The sequence below is a fragment of the Rutidosis leptorrhynchoides genome, chromosome 1 (assembly GCF_046630445.1).
Source record: "Rutidosis leptorrhynchoides isolate AG116_Rl617_1_P2 chromosome 1, CSIRO_AGI_Rlap_v1, whole genome shotgun sequence".
Taxonomy (NCBI): domain Eukaryota; kingdom Viridiplantae; phylum Streptophyta; class Magnoliopsida; order Asterales; family Asteraceae; genus Rutidosis; species Rutidosis leptorrhynchoides.
Genome location: NC_092333.1, coordinates 117984844 through 118002154, shown reverse-complemented (window position 1 = coordinate 118002154; position 17311 = coordinate 117984844). Strand labels below are relative to the sequence as shown.

General features: G+C 35.5%; 1 protein-coding gene across 1 annotated transcript; it reads left to right on the top strand.

The window, feature by feature from the left end:
* Positions 1–943: 943 nt before the first annotated feature.
* On the top strand, positions 944–2122 carry LOC139888532 (uncharacterized). The gene has a single exon (XM_071871539.1). The coding sequence runs from the start codon at positions 944–946 to the stop codon at positions 2120–2122; it is 1179 nt and encodes a 392-aa protein (XP_071727640.1).
* The last annotated feature ends 15189 nt before the right edge of the window (positions 2123–17311 follow it).

Sequence of the window (17311 nt, the reverse complement as noted above, 5' to 3'; positions counted from 1 at the left end):
CAAACGTGATTGCAATGATAACCTGCTCGGTGCCCACAAATAACAATGAGGATTGATTCATCAAAAACATTATATGACTTGGCTTCAGCTTCACGGATTCCAAAAGGCAAACACCTTTGTTTATTGCCTGAAAGCTAATCTAATTTCCCTTTAATAAATGGAAACAATATGACACCATTCTTAATTTGATCGGGTTGGAATTTAAATGCTTATATCATTTTAGAGTATGCCGTTCTCGCTAGTATATCTATGTAACAAGGCATTATAATACAAGTCTATCCCACGCTAGACATGCATCAACCTTACAAGGGAAAATGTAAAATTCACTCCCTAAAGCTAGCTTGAAGGAGGAGGGGACATCCACCCTTACAAGGCATCAACTAGTTTGTTCTCTAGTCAATGTGAGATTGTATCACATTACTTTCGGATCTTATTGTTTATCTTCCTATATTTGCTTAACTAAGATTTTAGTACTCCATGATGATCTTTCACTCATATATGAATAATGAATATATTGATAGAAGATATTGATGACAAGCGATGGAAGTTGACCATAAGTTAACAAGAATCAATGTAATTTCACATGATCAATAAAGATAGTTATGACTCAAAAGAACAAAATACAATGGACTTAATTGGGTCTAGAAAACCCAATAATGGAAGTATAAAGTGTTTTCCATTCACCTCCTCTCTCTCGCTACAGTGTTTTCCAATCCAGATCGTGTTCACACTGATCTGAATATCTTCTTCTCCACCATCTTCTGGTGATTCTCGGCGGGATCAAAAGCCGATCACCATGGTTGGGAATACTAGATTCGTATCTCTTAAGTTATAACTAAAAAAACCCTAATAGATCCGAATTTTTTGGGCGATTTTTTTCCTCGGTGCCGTTCTTCTGATTTTTTTCCGGTGATCTTCGGCGGGTCCAGACGCCAATTCACCTATGGCTCGTAAATCGCGTAATATTCCTTTGAACAATGGATGGTTTCTCAAAGCAAAAGGGAACGGGAGTACTCCTTCAGATAAAGATGTTTATTCGTTCTATGTGACGAATTTTCCAGAAACGGCTGATAACAATCTTCTTCGCAAAACGTTTGACTCGTATGGGTATTTAACGAATGTGTACATCGCAAGGAAGAGAGCCAAAACTGGTAAACGATTTGGTTTTGTCAAGTTCATGGGTGTTAAGAATGTTCTGGAGATGGAAAACCGAATGGCGGATATATGGATTGGTAACCATCACTTATTTGTGGAATCTTCGAAGATTGATAAACCAACTCATAATTCGTCGAATGATAATCGAGCACCTGGACAAAAGAAATTGTCTGCTAAAGTTCATGTTTATGTTCCTAAACCTCAACAGTTTATTACGATCTCCAAAGAAAGCAATATAGGAGTGGACAAGTCAGAGATTTCGGTCCAGAAACATACTGGTAGCGACGGGTCATATGCCTCTGCTATTAAAGGGGATAAGCAGGCGACTATGTGTTCTCTTAATAATGATGATATCATTCGTGTTTCAGATAATGATCACATTGTCATGGGAAAGGTTAAAGATATTGGTACGCTTTTTACCATTTACCAACAATGTATTGTGGAAGGTTTTTCGGAATTCAAGATACAATACATCGAAGGTTTATGGGTATGGTTTCTTTTCGATTCTATTGACGCCTGTGCACGTTTTAAAGCTAGTCCCAACATGTTATCGTTGTTTGCTTGTTTGAAAGAGCCCTCTGATATGTTTGTAGTTGATGAACGAATTGTGTGGATTGAGATTAATGGTTTACCTACGTGTGCGTGGGGTACTAATGCAGGTAAAAAAGTGGTTTCTCTTTTCGGCAGGTTCTTATTTTTTGAGTCGAATTGCAAGTTACCTTTGTCTACATGTCGTGTTTGTATTGCAACGTATGACAAACATCCGATCTCGTCGGTTCGTAATGTTGAAATAGACAAATCTAACGTGGAGGTTGTTGTTCAAGAGGTTGACACTTGGTTATTTGCATTGATTCGACAATTAAAGTGGAAAAGAGTGATGACGATATTGTGGACAATGAAGATGCAGGTAGCTTTGCTTCCTGGTACCAATCTTCCGAAGACTCACAACCATGTTCTGATCATTTAAAGGAATTTGAAGGAATTAAGTTAGATGACTCCGTGTCTTGTTCGAATATGAATAAGACAAGCAGTGTCAACATTTCCTCTCAAGAACAAGAGACTGTTAATTTGAATGTTCCACCCCAGAATGAAGAGTTTAGCAATTCTAAAGTACATGTTTCGGGTCAGAATGTGGATAATGATATCTTTGTGTCAACTAAACCTCTTTTTGATAATGTTGTGGGTAACAGTGGAGGTTGCACTAGCTTATCTCACGCACCTGGTTTCTCCATGAATAAGGGCATTGAGAACCAAGGTATAACGTCGTCGTTTAGTTGTCACACTCCTTTTACGATTATTAATCATGAAACTGTCCCGTCCCAAAGTTTGGATTTAAGTGAAGATATTTTTGGAATTGGAGAATTGTTGGGGTATCATCCTAAAGGTCATTGTAAGTTGTCGAATCGTAATATCGATAATGTTGTGTTTAGATGAAGATTTTATCGGTAAATTCCTGTGGATCGTTGTTCTTCGATAAAAGAAAATGGATTAAAGATTTGTGTGTTACGTTGAATATTGATTTTTTAGGTATTCAAGAATCTAAGCTGTCTCGTTTTAATATGACTCGTCTTAAATCATTTTGGGGTAATCAAAACTTTGAATACGCCTTATCTTTATCTCGTGGTTTTTTAGGTGGAATCATCTCTTTATGGGACCCGAATGTTTTTGGTAAAAGTAATATTTGGTGCGATGATAACTTTGTCATTGTTAAGGGGACTTGGTATCGTGTTAATTCGATGGTGTACATGGTGAATGTTTATGCTCCTCAATCGTGGTCGGATAAAGAGATTTTATGGAATAAACTTTCTACATTTATTTCTTCTCACCCGGGAGATTATATATGGATGGACGATTGGAATTCGGTTAGAAACGAGGACGAGAGATGTGGTTCTGTTTTTTGTCCGAATGAGGCGTTGTTGTTTAATAACTTTATCATTGCTAATGACTTGTTTGATTTACCTCTAGGTGGTCTTCAATTTACTTGGAGGAACAAACGGGGTAGTAAGTTTAGCAAAATTGATCGTTTTCTCATCACGAATAATATTTTAAACGTTTTCGATAACCTTAAAGGTTTAGTTTTACCTAGAGGTTTATCGGATCACTCGCCTCTCTACTTACACCAAGATAAAGTTGACTTCGGCCCGACTTATTTTAAAATCTTCGATTCTTGGTTAGAACGGAGTGATTTTGTTGATACAGTTAATAAAGCTTGGGATGTGATTAATATCAATAAAAATTTAGATATTGTTGCTAAATTCCGTATTCATAAATTTCATTTGAAAAGTTAGATTCACTCTTCCCGTTCAGTAGAAGCAGATCGTTTAAAAGAGTTAAATGAAAAGATTGAATTTCTTGATATTATGATTGATAATGGTTCCGCAAGGATCGAGCATGTGGAGGAACGAAATTCTTTAGCGGCTGAAAAGGATAATCTAGCTAAAATTGTCGATTTGGATATTAGACAAAAAGCGAATGTTAAGTGGGATGTAGAGGGGGACGAAAATTCGAAGTTTTTTCATGGTTCTCTGAAAAGGAAACGACGTGTTCAACACATACAAGGCCTATTAATTGACGGGGTTTGGATTGACAACCCTGATGACATCAAAACTAGCTTCTTTGAGTATTTTAAATCCAAATTCGAAGCTTCAGAGGCTGAATTCGGTTTTGGTAATATTAGGCCAAAGGTCATACTCTCAGAAGCTGATCGATCCTTCCTGGATGCTGATGTCGAGGAGGCCGAGATTAAAAACGCGGTGTGGAGTTGCGGGAGTTCGGAAGCTCCCGGACCCGACGATATCTCCTTTCGTTTTTTAAAACACTTTTGGGATATTCTGAATTTTGATTTTTGTAGGGATGTCAAAGATTTTTTTCTTTCTTGCAAGATGCCTAAAGGTGTAAATTCGGCGTTTTTCTCTTTAATCCTGAAAGTTTGTAATCCCATTCTCATCAAGGATTTTCGTCCTATTTCTTTGGTGAGCTGTTTTTATAAGACTGTTACCAAAATCTTGACTAATAGATTGCAAGGTGTCATTGATAAGATTATTAGTCCGGTTCAGTCCGCTTTTATAGCCGGACGCCAGATTTTGGATAGCCCGCTTATGCTCAGCGAGATTGTTTCTTGGTACAAGAATAATAATAAGAAGATGCTTCTGTTTAAAGTTGACTTTGAGAAGGCGTATGACTCGGTAAACTGGGAGTATCTTTTATTTATGTTGTCCTCGTTGGGTTTTAGTTCGAAATGGTGTTCTTGGATTAAAGGGTGTTTATTTTCAGCAAAAACTTCTGTTCTTGTTAATGGTAGTCCTGAAATGTCCCGTTCTTATTGATTAAAAACGTTCCATATTAATTGATTTCGTTGCGAGGTTTTGACCTCTATATGAGACGTTTTTCAAAGACTGCATTCATTTTAAAACAAACCATAACCTTTATTTCATCAATAAAGGTTTAAAAGTTTTACGTAGATTATCAAATAATGATAATCTAAAATATCCTGTTTACACACGACCATTACATAATGGTTTACAATACAAATATGTTACAACAAAATAAGTTTCTTGAATGCAGTTTTTACACAATATCATACAAGCATGGACTCCAAATCTCGTCCTTATTTAAGTATGCGACAACGGAAGCTCTTAATAATCACCTGAGAATAAACATGCTTTAAAACGTCAACAAAAATGTTGGTGAGTTATAGGTTTAACCTATATATATCAAATCATAATAATAGACCACAAGATTTCATATTTCAATACACATCCCATACATAGAGATAAAAATCATTCATATGGTGAACACCTGGTAACCGACATTAACAAGATGCATATATAAGAATATCCCCATCATTCCGGGACACCCTTCGGATATGATATAAATTTCGAAGTACTAAAGCATCCGGTACTTTGGATGGGGTTTGTTAAGCCCAATAGATCTATCTTTAGGATTCGCGTCAATTAGGGTGTCTGTTCCCTAATTCTTAGATTACCAGACTTAATAAAAAGGGGCATATTCGATTTCGATAATTCAACCATAGAATGTAGTTTCACGTACTTGTGTCTACTTTGTAAATCATTTATAAAACCTGCATGTATTCTCATCCCAAAAATATTAGATTTTAAAAGTGGGACTATAACTCACTTTCACAGATTTTTACTTCGTCGAGAAGTAAGACTTGGCCACTGTTGATTCACGAACCTATAACAATATATACACATATATTAAAGTATGTTCAAAATATATTTACAACACTTTTAATATATTTTGATGTTTTAAGTTTATTAAGTCAGCTGTCCTCGTTAGTAACCTACAACTAGTTGTCCACAGTTAGATGTACAGAAATAAATCAATAAATATTATCTTGAATCAATCCACGACCCAGTGTATACGTATCTCAGTATTGATCACAACTCAAACTATATATATTTTGGAATCAACCTCAACCCTGTATAGCTAACTCCAACATTCACATATAGAGTGTCTATGGTTGTTCCGAAATATATATAGATGTGTCGACATGATAGGTCGAAACATTGTATACGTGTCTATGGTATCTCAAGATTACATAATATACAATACAAGTTGATTAAGTTATGGTTGGAATAGATTTGTTACCAATTTTCACGTAGCTAAAATGAGAAAAATTATCCAATCTTGTTTTACCAATAACTTCTTTATTTTAAATCCGTTTTGAATGAATCAAATTGCTATGGTTTCATATTGAACTGTATTTTATGAATCTAAACAGAAAAAGTATAGGTTTATAGTCGGAAAAATAAGTTACAAGTCATTTTTGTAAAGGTAGTCATTTCAGTCGAAAGAACGACGTCTAGATGACCATTTTAGAAAACATACTTCCACTTTGAGTTTAACCATAATTTTTGGATATAGTTTCATGTTCATAATAAAAATCATGTTCTCAGAATAACAACTTTTAAATCAAAGTTTATCATAGTTTTTAATTAACTAACCCAAAACAGCCCGCGGTGTTACTACGACGGCGTAAATCCGGTTTTACGGTGTTTTTCGTGTTTCCAGGTTTTAAATCATTAAGTTAGCATATCATATAGATATAGAACATGTGTTTAGTTAATTTTAAAAGTCAAGTTAGAAGGATTAACTTTTGTTTGCGAACAAGTTTAGAATTAACTAAACTATGTTCTAGTGATTACGAGTTTAAACCTTCGAATAAGATAGTTTTATATATATGAATCGAATGATGTTATGAACATCATTACTACCTCAAGTTTAGTAGGTAAACCTACTGGAAGTGACAAGAAATGATCTAGCTTCAAAGGATCTTGGATGGCTTGAAAGTTCTTGAAGTAGGATCATGACACAAAAACAAGTTCAAGTAAGATTTTTGCTCGAATTAAGATAGTTTATAGTTATAGAAATTGAATCAAAGTTTGAATATGAATATTACCTTGAATAAGAAAGATAACCTACTGTATATAACAAAGGTTTCTTGATCTTAGATGATTACTTGGAATGGATTAGAAAGCTTGGAAGTAAATTAGTAAACTTGAAGGGATTTTTGAAGTATTCTTGAAGTGTTCTTCCTATGATGATTATAGCTTGATTCTTGTAGTGATTTTTGATGAAGATGATGATTAACTACTGGAAAAATACGTTCATAATAGTGTGGGTGTGTTGAGAGAGAATTAGAAAGAGATTTGGAAGTGAAATGGAGTGAATGATGAGTGTTAATTGGTGAGTGGTGAGTGGGGTTAAAAGGAGTTCTAGTTAGTTGACTAGCTCATGGTAGAAGTTAAAATTGATTAGTCATACATGACATAATCAAGAGTGGAATCCCATGCTAGTTCCTATTGGTATATACCCATAGTAAGTACGTTTTGAAGCTGTGTATAATACGGGTAAGAATACGACTAGAATTCTTGATGAAAGAAAAGAATGGGAAAGTAACTGTAACCATTTTCGTTAAGTATGAGTGTTTTGATATATGTCTTGAAGTCTTCCAAAAGTATTTTAATACATCTAAATACACTACATGTATATACATTTTAACGGAGTCGTTAAGTCATCGTTAGTCGTTACATGTAAGTGTTGTTTTGAAACCTTTAAGTTAACGATCTCAATTAATGTTGTTAACCCATTGTTTATTATATCTAATGAGATGTTAAATTATTATATTATCATGATATTATGATATATTAATATATCTTAATATGATATATATACATTTAAATGTCGTTACAACGATAATCGTTACATATATGTCTCGTTTCGAAATCCTTAAGTTAGTAGTCTTGTTTATATGTATATAACTCATTGTTAATATACTTATGGAGATACTTACTTATCATAATCTCATGTTAACCATATGTATATCCATATATATATCATCAAGTCGTTTTTACAAGTTTTAACGTTCGTGAATCGCCGGTCAACTTGGGTGGTCAATTGTCTATATGAAACATATTTCAATTAATCAAGTCTTAACAAGTTTGATTGCTTAACATGTTGGAAACATTTAATCATGTAAATATCAATCTCAATTAATATATATAAACATGGAAAAGTTCGGGTCACTACAGTACCTACCCGTTAAATAAATTTCGTCCCGAAATTTTAAGCTGTTGAAGGTGTTGACTAATCTTCTGGAAATAGATGCGGGTATTTCTTCTTCATCTGATCTTCACGCTCCCAGGTGAACTCGGGTCCTCTACGAGCATTCCATCGAACCTTAACAATTGGTATCTTGTTTTGCTTAAGTCTTTTAACCTCACGATCCATTATTTCGACGGGTTCTTCGATGAATTGGAGTTTTTCATTGATTTGGATTTCATCTAACGGAATAGTGAGATCTTCTTTAGCAAAACATTTCTTCAAATTCGAGACGTGGAAAGTGTTATGTACAGCCGCGAGTTGTTGAGGTAACTCAAGTCGGTAAGCTACTGGTCCGACACGATCAATAATCTTGAATGGTCCAATATACCTTGGATTTAATTTCCCTCGTTTACCAAATCGAACAACGCCTTTCCAAGGTGCAACTTTAAGCATGACCATCTCTCCAATTTCAAATTCTATATCTTTTCTTTTAATGTCAGCGTAGCTCTTTTGTCGACTTTGGGCGGTTTTCAACCGTTGTTGAATTTGGATGATCTTCTCGGTAGTTTCTTGTATAATCTCCGGACCTGTAATCTGTCTATCCCCCACTTCACTCCAACAAATCGGAGACCTGCACTTTCTACCATAAAGTGCTTCAAACGGCGCCATCTCAATGCTTGAATGGTAGCTGTTGTTGTAGGAAAATTCTGCTAACGGTAGATGTCGATCCCAACTGTTTCCGAAATCAATAACACATGCTCGTAGCATGTCTTCAAGCGTTTGTATCGTCCTTTCGCTCTGCCCATCAGTTTGTGGATGATAGGCAGTACTCATGTCTAGACGAGTTCCTAATGCTTGCTGTAATGTCTGCCAGAATCTTGAAATAAATCTGCCATCCCTATCAGAGATAATAGAGATTGGTATTCCATGTCTGGAGACGACTTCCTTCAAATACAGTCGTGCTAACTTCTCCATCTTGTCATCTTCTCTTATTGGCAGAAAGTGTGCTGATTTGGTGAGACGATCAACTATTACCCAAATAGTATCAAAACCACCTGCAGTCCTTGGCAATTTAGTGATGAAATCCATGGTAATGTTTTCCCATTTCCATTCTGGGATTTCGGGTTGTTGAAGTAGACCTGATGGTTTCTGATGCTCAGCTTTGACCTTAGAACACGTCAAACATTCTCCTACATATTTAGCAACATCGGCTTTCATACCCGGCCACCAAAAATGTTTCTTGAGATCCTTGTACATCTTCCCCGTTCCAGGATGTATTGAGTATCTGGTTTTATGAGCTTCTCTAAGTACCATTTCTCTCATATCTCCAAATCTTGGTACCCAAATCCTTTCAGCCCTATACCGGGTTCCGTCTTCCCGAATATTAAGATGCTTCTCCGATCCTTTGGGTATTTCATCCTTTAAATTTCCTTCTTTTAAAACTCCTTATTGCGCCTCCTTTATTTGAGTAGTAAGGTTATTATGAATCATTATATTCATAGATTTTACTCGAATGGGTTCTCTGTCCTTCCTGCTCAAGGCATCGGCTACCACATTTGCCTTTCCCAGGTGGTAACGAATCTCAAAATCGTAATCATTCAATAATTCAATCCACCTACGCTGCCTCATATTCAGTTGTTTCTGATTAAATATGTGTTGAAGACTTTTGTGGTCGGTATATATAATACTTTTGACCCCATATAAGTAGTGCCTCCAAGTCTTTAATGCAAAAACAACCGCGCCTAATTCCAAATCATGCGTCGTATAATTTTGTTCGTGAATCTTCAATTGTCTAGACGCATAAGCAATCACCTTCGTTCGTTGCATTAATACACAACCGAGACCTTGCTTTGATGCGTCACAATAAATCACAAAATCATCATTCCCTTCTGGCAATGACAATATAGGTGCCGTAGTTAGCTTTTTCTTCAATAACTGAAACGCTTTCTCTTGTTCATCATTCCATTCAAATTTCTTCCCTTTATGCGTTAATGCAGTCAAGGGTTTTGCTATTCTGGAAAAGTCTTGGATGAACCTTCTGTAGTAACCAGCTAGTCCTAAAAACTGGCGTATGTGTTTCGGAGTTTTCGGGGTTTCCCACTTTTCAACAGTTTCTATCTTTGCCGGATCCACCTTAATACCTTCTTTGTTCACTATGTGACCGAGGAATTGAACTTCTTCCAACCAAAATGCACACTTTGAAAACTTAGTGTACAATTCTTCCTTCCTCAATACTTCTAACACCTTTCTCAAATGTTCACCGTGTTCTTGGTCATTCTTTGAGTAAATAAGTATGTCATCAATGAAAACAATGACAAACTTGTCAAGGTATGGTCCACACACTCGGTTCATAAGGTCCATGAACACAGCTGGTGCATTAGTTAAACCAAACGGCATGACCATAAACTCGTAATGACCGTAACGTGTTCTGAAAGCAGTCTTTGGAATATCATCTTCTTTCACCCGCATTTGATGATACCCGGAACGTAAGTCAATCTTTGAATAAACAGACGAGCCTTGTAGTTGATCAAATAAGTCGTCGATTCTCGGTAGTGGGTAGCGGTTCTTGATGGTAAGTTTGTTCAACTCTCGGTAGTCGATACACAACCTGAATGTACCATCTTTCTTCTTAACAAACAAAACAGGAGCTCCCCACGGTGATGTGCTTGGTCGAATGAAACCACGCTCTAAAAGTTCTTGTAATTGGCTTTGCAGTTCTTTCATCTCGCTGGGTGCGAGTCTGTAAGGAACACGAGCTATTGGTGCAGCTCCTGGTACAAGATCTATTTGAAATTCAACGGATCGCTGTGGGGGTAATCCCGGTAATTCTTTCGGAAATACATCGGGAAATTCTTTTGCAATGGGAACATCATTGATGCTCTTTTCTTCAGTTTGTACTTTCTCGACGTGTGCTAGAACAGCATAGCAACCTTTTCTTATTAGTTTTTGTGCCTTCAAATTACTAATAAGATGTAGCTTCGTGTTGCCCTTTTCTCCGTACACCATTAAGGGTTTTCCTTTTTCTCGTATAATGCGAATTGCATTTTTGTAACAAACGATCTCCGCTTTCACTTCTTTCAACCAGTCCATACCGATTATCACATCAAAACTCCCTAACTCTACTGGTATCAAATCAATCTTAAATGTTTCGCTAACCAGTTTAATTTCTCGATTCCGACATATATTATCTGCTGAAATTAATTTACCATTTGCTAATTCGAGTAAAAATTTACTATCCAAAGGCGTCAATGGACAACTTAATTTAGCACAAAAATCTCTACTCATATAGCTTCTATCCGCACCCGAATCAAATAAAACGTAAGCAGATTTATTGTCAATAAGAAACGTACCCGTAACAAGCTCCGGGTCTTCCTGTGCCTCTGCCGCATTAATATTGAAAACTCTTCCACGGCCTTGTCCATTCGTGTTCTCCTGGTTCGGGCAATTTCTAATAATGTGGCCCGGTTTTCCACATTTATAACAAACTACATTGGCATAACTTGCTCCGACACTACTTGCTCCACCATTACTCGTTCCGACACCATTTGTTCCTTTCGTTCTATTAACCCCTGGTCCGTAGACCTCACACTTCGCCGCGCTATGACCATTTCTTTTACACTTGTTGCAAAATTTGGTGCAGAACCCCGAGTGATTCTTTTCACACCTTTGGCATAGCTGCTTCTGATTGTTGTTGTTGTTGCGGTTATTATTGTTGTTAAGATGATTGTTGTGGTTGCTGTTGTTGTTGTTGTTGTTGTTGTTGGGCCGTTTGTTGTAGTTGCGATTGATGTTGCGATTGTTAGGATAGTTGTTGCGATTATTGTTATAATTGCTGTTGTTATTGTATTGGTGATTCTTATCACCGTTTTCCTCCCACTTTCTTTTGACTTGCTTCACATTGGCCTCTTCAGCAGTCTGTTCTTTAATTCTTTCTTCAATCTGGTTCACTAGTTTGTGAGCCATTCTACATGCCTGTTGTATGGAGGCGGGCTCGTGTGAACTTATATCTTCTTGGATTCTTTCTGGTAATCCTTTCACAAACGCGTCGATCTTCTCTTCCTCATCTTCGAATGCTCCCGGACACAATAGGCACAATTCTATGAATCGTCTTTCATACGTGGTAATATCAAATCCTTGGGTTCGTAACCCTCTAAGTTCTGTCTTGAGCTTATTGACCTCGGTTCTGGGACGGTACTTCTCGTTCATCAAGTGCTTGAATGCTGACCACGGTAGTGCGTACGCATCATCTTGTCCCACTTGCTCTAGATAGGTATTCCACCATGTTAACGCAGAACCTGTAAAGGTATGCGTAGCGTACTTCACTTTGTCCTCTTCAGTACACTTACTTATGGCAAACACCGATTCGACCTTCTCGGTCCACCGTTTCAATCCGATCGGTCCTTCGGTTCCATCAAATTCCAAAGGTTTGCAGGCAGTGAATTCTTTGTAGGTGCATCCTACACGATTTCCTGTACTGCCAGATCCAAGGTTATTGTTGGTATATAGCGCAGCCTGTACTGCAGCTATGTTTGAAGCTAGAAAAGTACGGAATTCCTCTTCATTCATATTCACAGTGTGTCGAGTAGTCGGTGCCATTTCCTTCAAAATAGTTAAATGGAACAAGTTAATCATACAGAATATTAAGAGTAGTTAATAGTATTTCGTAGCATAATATGAACTCATTTATAAAAGCTTTTTCTTCATATTAGCGTTTTATAAGTTTAAATTCGGGTAGTACCTACCCGTTAAGTTCATACTTAGTAGCTAATATACAATTCAACTACTACAATTCTATATGAAAAACTGATTATAATAATATTTCGCGTTCAAACTTTTATACAATATTTTACAAACTTACAATACCGCTTATTTTACATAAAGCATGAAATATAGCACACAATAACTTTGATACAAGATAGTTGTGAAGACAATTCTAGCTAGTACACAAGTCGTTCAGCAAAGGCAATAAAGACACGTAATTCATACGTCCAGAAACAAGTCATGCATTCTGGTTTTACTAGGACTACTTCCCATCCTTGGTCTTGTGCAACATAACCGTTATGGCCGTTGATAAGACAGCGTGTTGTAACGTCATCAAAGGGACGAGGGTTACGTAATGACCAACAGTCTCGTAATAACCTAAAAACCTCATTTCTTACCCCAATTACCGACTCCGTCACTTGAGGGAATGTTTTGTTTAATAGTTGTAGCCCGATGTTCTTGTTCTCACTTTGGTGAGAAGCGAACATTACTAACCCGTAAGCATAACATGCTTCTTTATGTTGCATGTTAGCGGCTTTTTCTAAATCACGAAGTCCTATATTTGGATATACTGAGTCAAAATAATTTCTTAATCCGTTGCGTAAAATAGCATTTGGGTTCCCCGCAATATATGCGTCAAAGTAAACACATCGTAACTTATGGATTTCCCAATGTGATATCCCCCATCTTCCGAACGAAAGCCTTTTATAAACCAAATCATTCTTGGAACGTTCTTCGAATGTCTTACAAACTGATCTCGCCTTAAATAGTTGTGCCGAGGAATTCTGACCGACTCTAGACAAGATTTCATCAATCATGTCTCCGGGTAGGTCTCTTAAAATATTGGGTTGTCTATCCATTTTGTGTTTTTATACTGTAAAATAGACAAGAGTTAGATTCATAAAAAAATACTTATTAATACAAGCAATTTTTACATATATCATAAAGCATAAGCACACTATATTACATATATTACACCACACGAATACAACTATCTTATTCCGACTCGCTTGTTTCTTCTTCTTTGGTTTTGGTTCGTTTTCCCAAGTTTCTAGGGATATATGATGTTCCCCTAATACGAGCCGTTATTTTCCACATTGGTTTAGAAAAACCTGGTGGTTTAGAGGTTCCCGGGTCATTGTTACAACTTAAGGACTTCGGGGGTTGACGATACATATAAAGTTCATCGGGGTTGGAATTAGATTTCTCTATTTTTATGCCCTTTCCCTTATTATTTTCTTTTGCCTTTTTAAATTCAGTTGGGGTAATTTCTATAACATCATCGGAATTCTCGTCGGAATCCGATTCATCGGAGAATTGGTAATCCTCCCAATATTTTGCTTCCTTAGCGGAAACACCATTGACCATAATTAACCTTGGTCGGTTGGTTGAGGATTTTCTTTTACTTAACCGTTTTATTATTTCCCCCACCGGTTCTATTTCTTCATCCGGTTCCGATTCTTCTTTCGATTCCGATTCTTCTTCTGGTTCCGACTCTTCTTCCGGTTCCTCTTCGGGAACTTGTGAATCAGTCCACGAATCATTCCAATTTACATTTGACTCTTCATTATTATTAGGTGAGTCAATGGGACTTGTTCTAGAGGTAGACATCTATCACATAATATCAAACGCGTTAAGAGATTAATATATCACATAATATTCACATGTTAAAAATATATAGTTTCCAACAAAATTTGTTAAGCAATCATTTTTCAAGTAAACTCGGTCGAAGTCCAGACTCACTAATGCATCCTAACAAACTACATAAGACACACTAATGCAAAATTCTGGTTCTCTAAGACCAACGCTCTGATACCAACTGAAATGTCCCGTTCTTATTGATTAAAAACGTTCCATATTAATTGATTTCGTTGCGAGGTTTTGACCTCTATATGAGACGTTTTTCAAAGACTGCATTCATTTTAAAACAAACCATAACCTTTATTTCATCAATAAAGGTTTAAAAGTTTTACGTAGATTATCAAATAATGATAATCTAAAATATCCTGTTTACACACGACCATTACATAATGGTTTACAATACAAATATGTTACAACAAAATAAGTTTCTTGAATGCAGTTTTTACACAATATCATACAAGCATGGACTCCAAATCTCGTCCTTATTTAAGTATGCGACAGCGGAAGCTCTTAATAATCACCTGAGAATAAACATGCTTTAAAACGTCAACAAAAATGTTGGTGAGTTATAGGTTTAACCTATATATATCAAATCATAATAATAGACCACAAGATTTCATATTTCAATACACATCCCATACATAGAGATAAAAATCATTCATATGGTGAACACCTGGTAACCGACATTAACAAGATGCATATATAAGAATATCCCCATCATTCCGGGACACCCTTCGGATATGATATAAATTTCGAAGTACTAAAGCATCCGGTACTTTGGATGGGGTTTGTTAAGCCCAATAGATCTATCTTTAGGATTCGCGTCAATTAGGGTGTCTGTTCCCTAATTCTTAGATTACCAGACTTAATAAAAAGGGGCATATTCGATTTCGATAATTCAACCATAGAATGTAGTTTCACGTACTTGTGTCTACTTTGTAAATCATTTATAAAACCTGCATGTATTCTCATCCCAAAAATATTAGATTTTAAAAGTGGGACTATAACTCACTTTCACAGATTTTTACTTCGTCGAGAAGTAAGACTTGGCCACTGTTGATTCACGAACCTATAACAATATATACATATATATTAAAGTATGTTCAAAATATATTTACAACACTTTTAATATATTTTGATGTTTTAAGTTTATTAAGTCAGCTGTCCTCGTTAGTAACCTACAACTAGTTGTCCACAGTTAGATGTACAGAAATAAATCAATAAATATTATCTTGAATCAATCCACGACCCAGTGTATACGTATCTCAGTATTGATCACAACTCAAACTATATATATTTTGGAATCAACCTCAACCCTGTATAGCTAACTCCAACATTCACATATAGAGTGTCTATGGTTGTTCCGAAATATATATAGATGTGTCGACATGATAGGTCGAAACATTGTATACGTGTCTATGGTATCTCAAGATTACATAATATACAATACAAGTTGATTAAGTTATGGTTGGAATAGATTTGTTACCAATTTTCACGTAGCTAAAATGAGAAAAATTATCCAATCTTGTTTTACCAATAACTTCTTCATTTTAAATCCGTTTTGAATGAATCAAATTGCTATGGTTTCATATTGAACTGTATTTTATGAATCTAAACAGAAAAATTATAGGTTTATAGTCGGAAAAATAAGTTACAAGTCGTTTTTGTAAAGGTAGTCATTTCAGTCGAAAGAACGACGTCTAGATGACCATTTTAGAAAACATACTTCCACTTTGAGTTTAACCATAATTTTTGGATATAGTTTCATGTTCATAATAAAAATCATGTTATCAGAATAACAACTTTTAAATCAAAGTTTATCATAGTTTTTAATTAACTAACCCAAAACAGCCCGCGGTGTTACTACGACGGCGTAAATCCGGTTTTACGGTGTTTTTCGTGTTTCCAGGTTTTAAATCATTAAGTTAGCATATCATATAGATATAGAACATGTGTTTAGTTAATTTTAAAAGTCAAGTTAGAAGGATTAACTTTTGTTTGCGAACAAGTTTAGAATTAACTAAACTATGTTCTAGTGATTACGAGTTTAAACCTTCGAATAAGATAGTTTTATATATATGAATCGAATGATGTTATGAACATCATTACTACCTCAAGTTTAGTAGGTAAACCTACTGGAAGTGACAAGAAATGATCTAGCTTCAAAGGATCTTGGATGGCTTGAAAGTTCTTGAAGTAGGATCATGACACAAAAACAAGTTCAAGTAAGATTTTTGCTCGAATTAAGATAGTTTATAGTTATAGAAATTGAATCAAAGTTTGAATATGAATATTACCTTGAATAAGAAAGATAACCTACTGTATATAACAAAGGTTTCTTGATCTTAGATGATTACTTGGAATGGATTAGAAAGCTTGGAAGTAAATTAGTAAACTTGAAGGGATTTTTGAAGTATTCTTGAAGTGTTCTTCCTATGATGATTATAGCTTGATTCTTGTAGTGATTTTTGATGAAGATGATGATTAACTACTGGAAAAATACGTTCATAATAGTGTGGGTGTGTTGAGAGAGAATTAGAAAGAGATTTGGAAGTGAAATGGAGTGAATGATGAGTGTTAATTGGTGAGTGGTGAGTGGGGTTAAAAGGAGTTCTAGTTAGTTGACTAGCTCATGGTAGAAGTTAAAATTGATTAGTCATACATGACATAATCAAGAGTGGAATCCCATGCTAGTTCCTATTGGTATATACCCATAGTAAGTACGTTTTGAAGCTGTGTATAATACGGGTAAGAATACGACTAGAATTCTTGATGAAAGAAAAGAATGGGAAAGTAACTGTAACCATTTTCGTTAAGTATGAGTGTTTTGATATATGTCTTGAAGTCTTCCAAAAGTATTTTAATACATCTAAATACACTACATGTATATACATTTTAACGGAGTCGTTAAGTCATCGTTAGTCGTTACATGTAAGTGTTGTTTTGAAACCTTTAAGTTAACGATCTCAATTAATGTTGTTAACCCATTGTTTATTATATCTAATGAGATGTTAAATTATTATATTATCATGATATTATGATATATTAATATATCTTAATATGATATATATACATTTAAATGTCGTTACAACGATAATCGTTACATATATGTCTCGTTTCGAAATCCTTAAGTTAGTAGTCTTGTTTATATGTATATAACTCATTGTTAATATACTTATGGAGATAC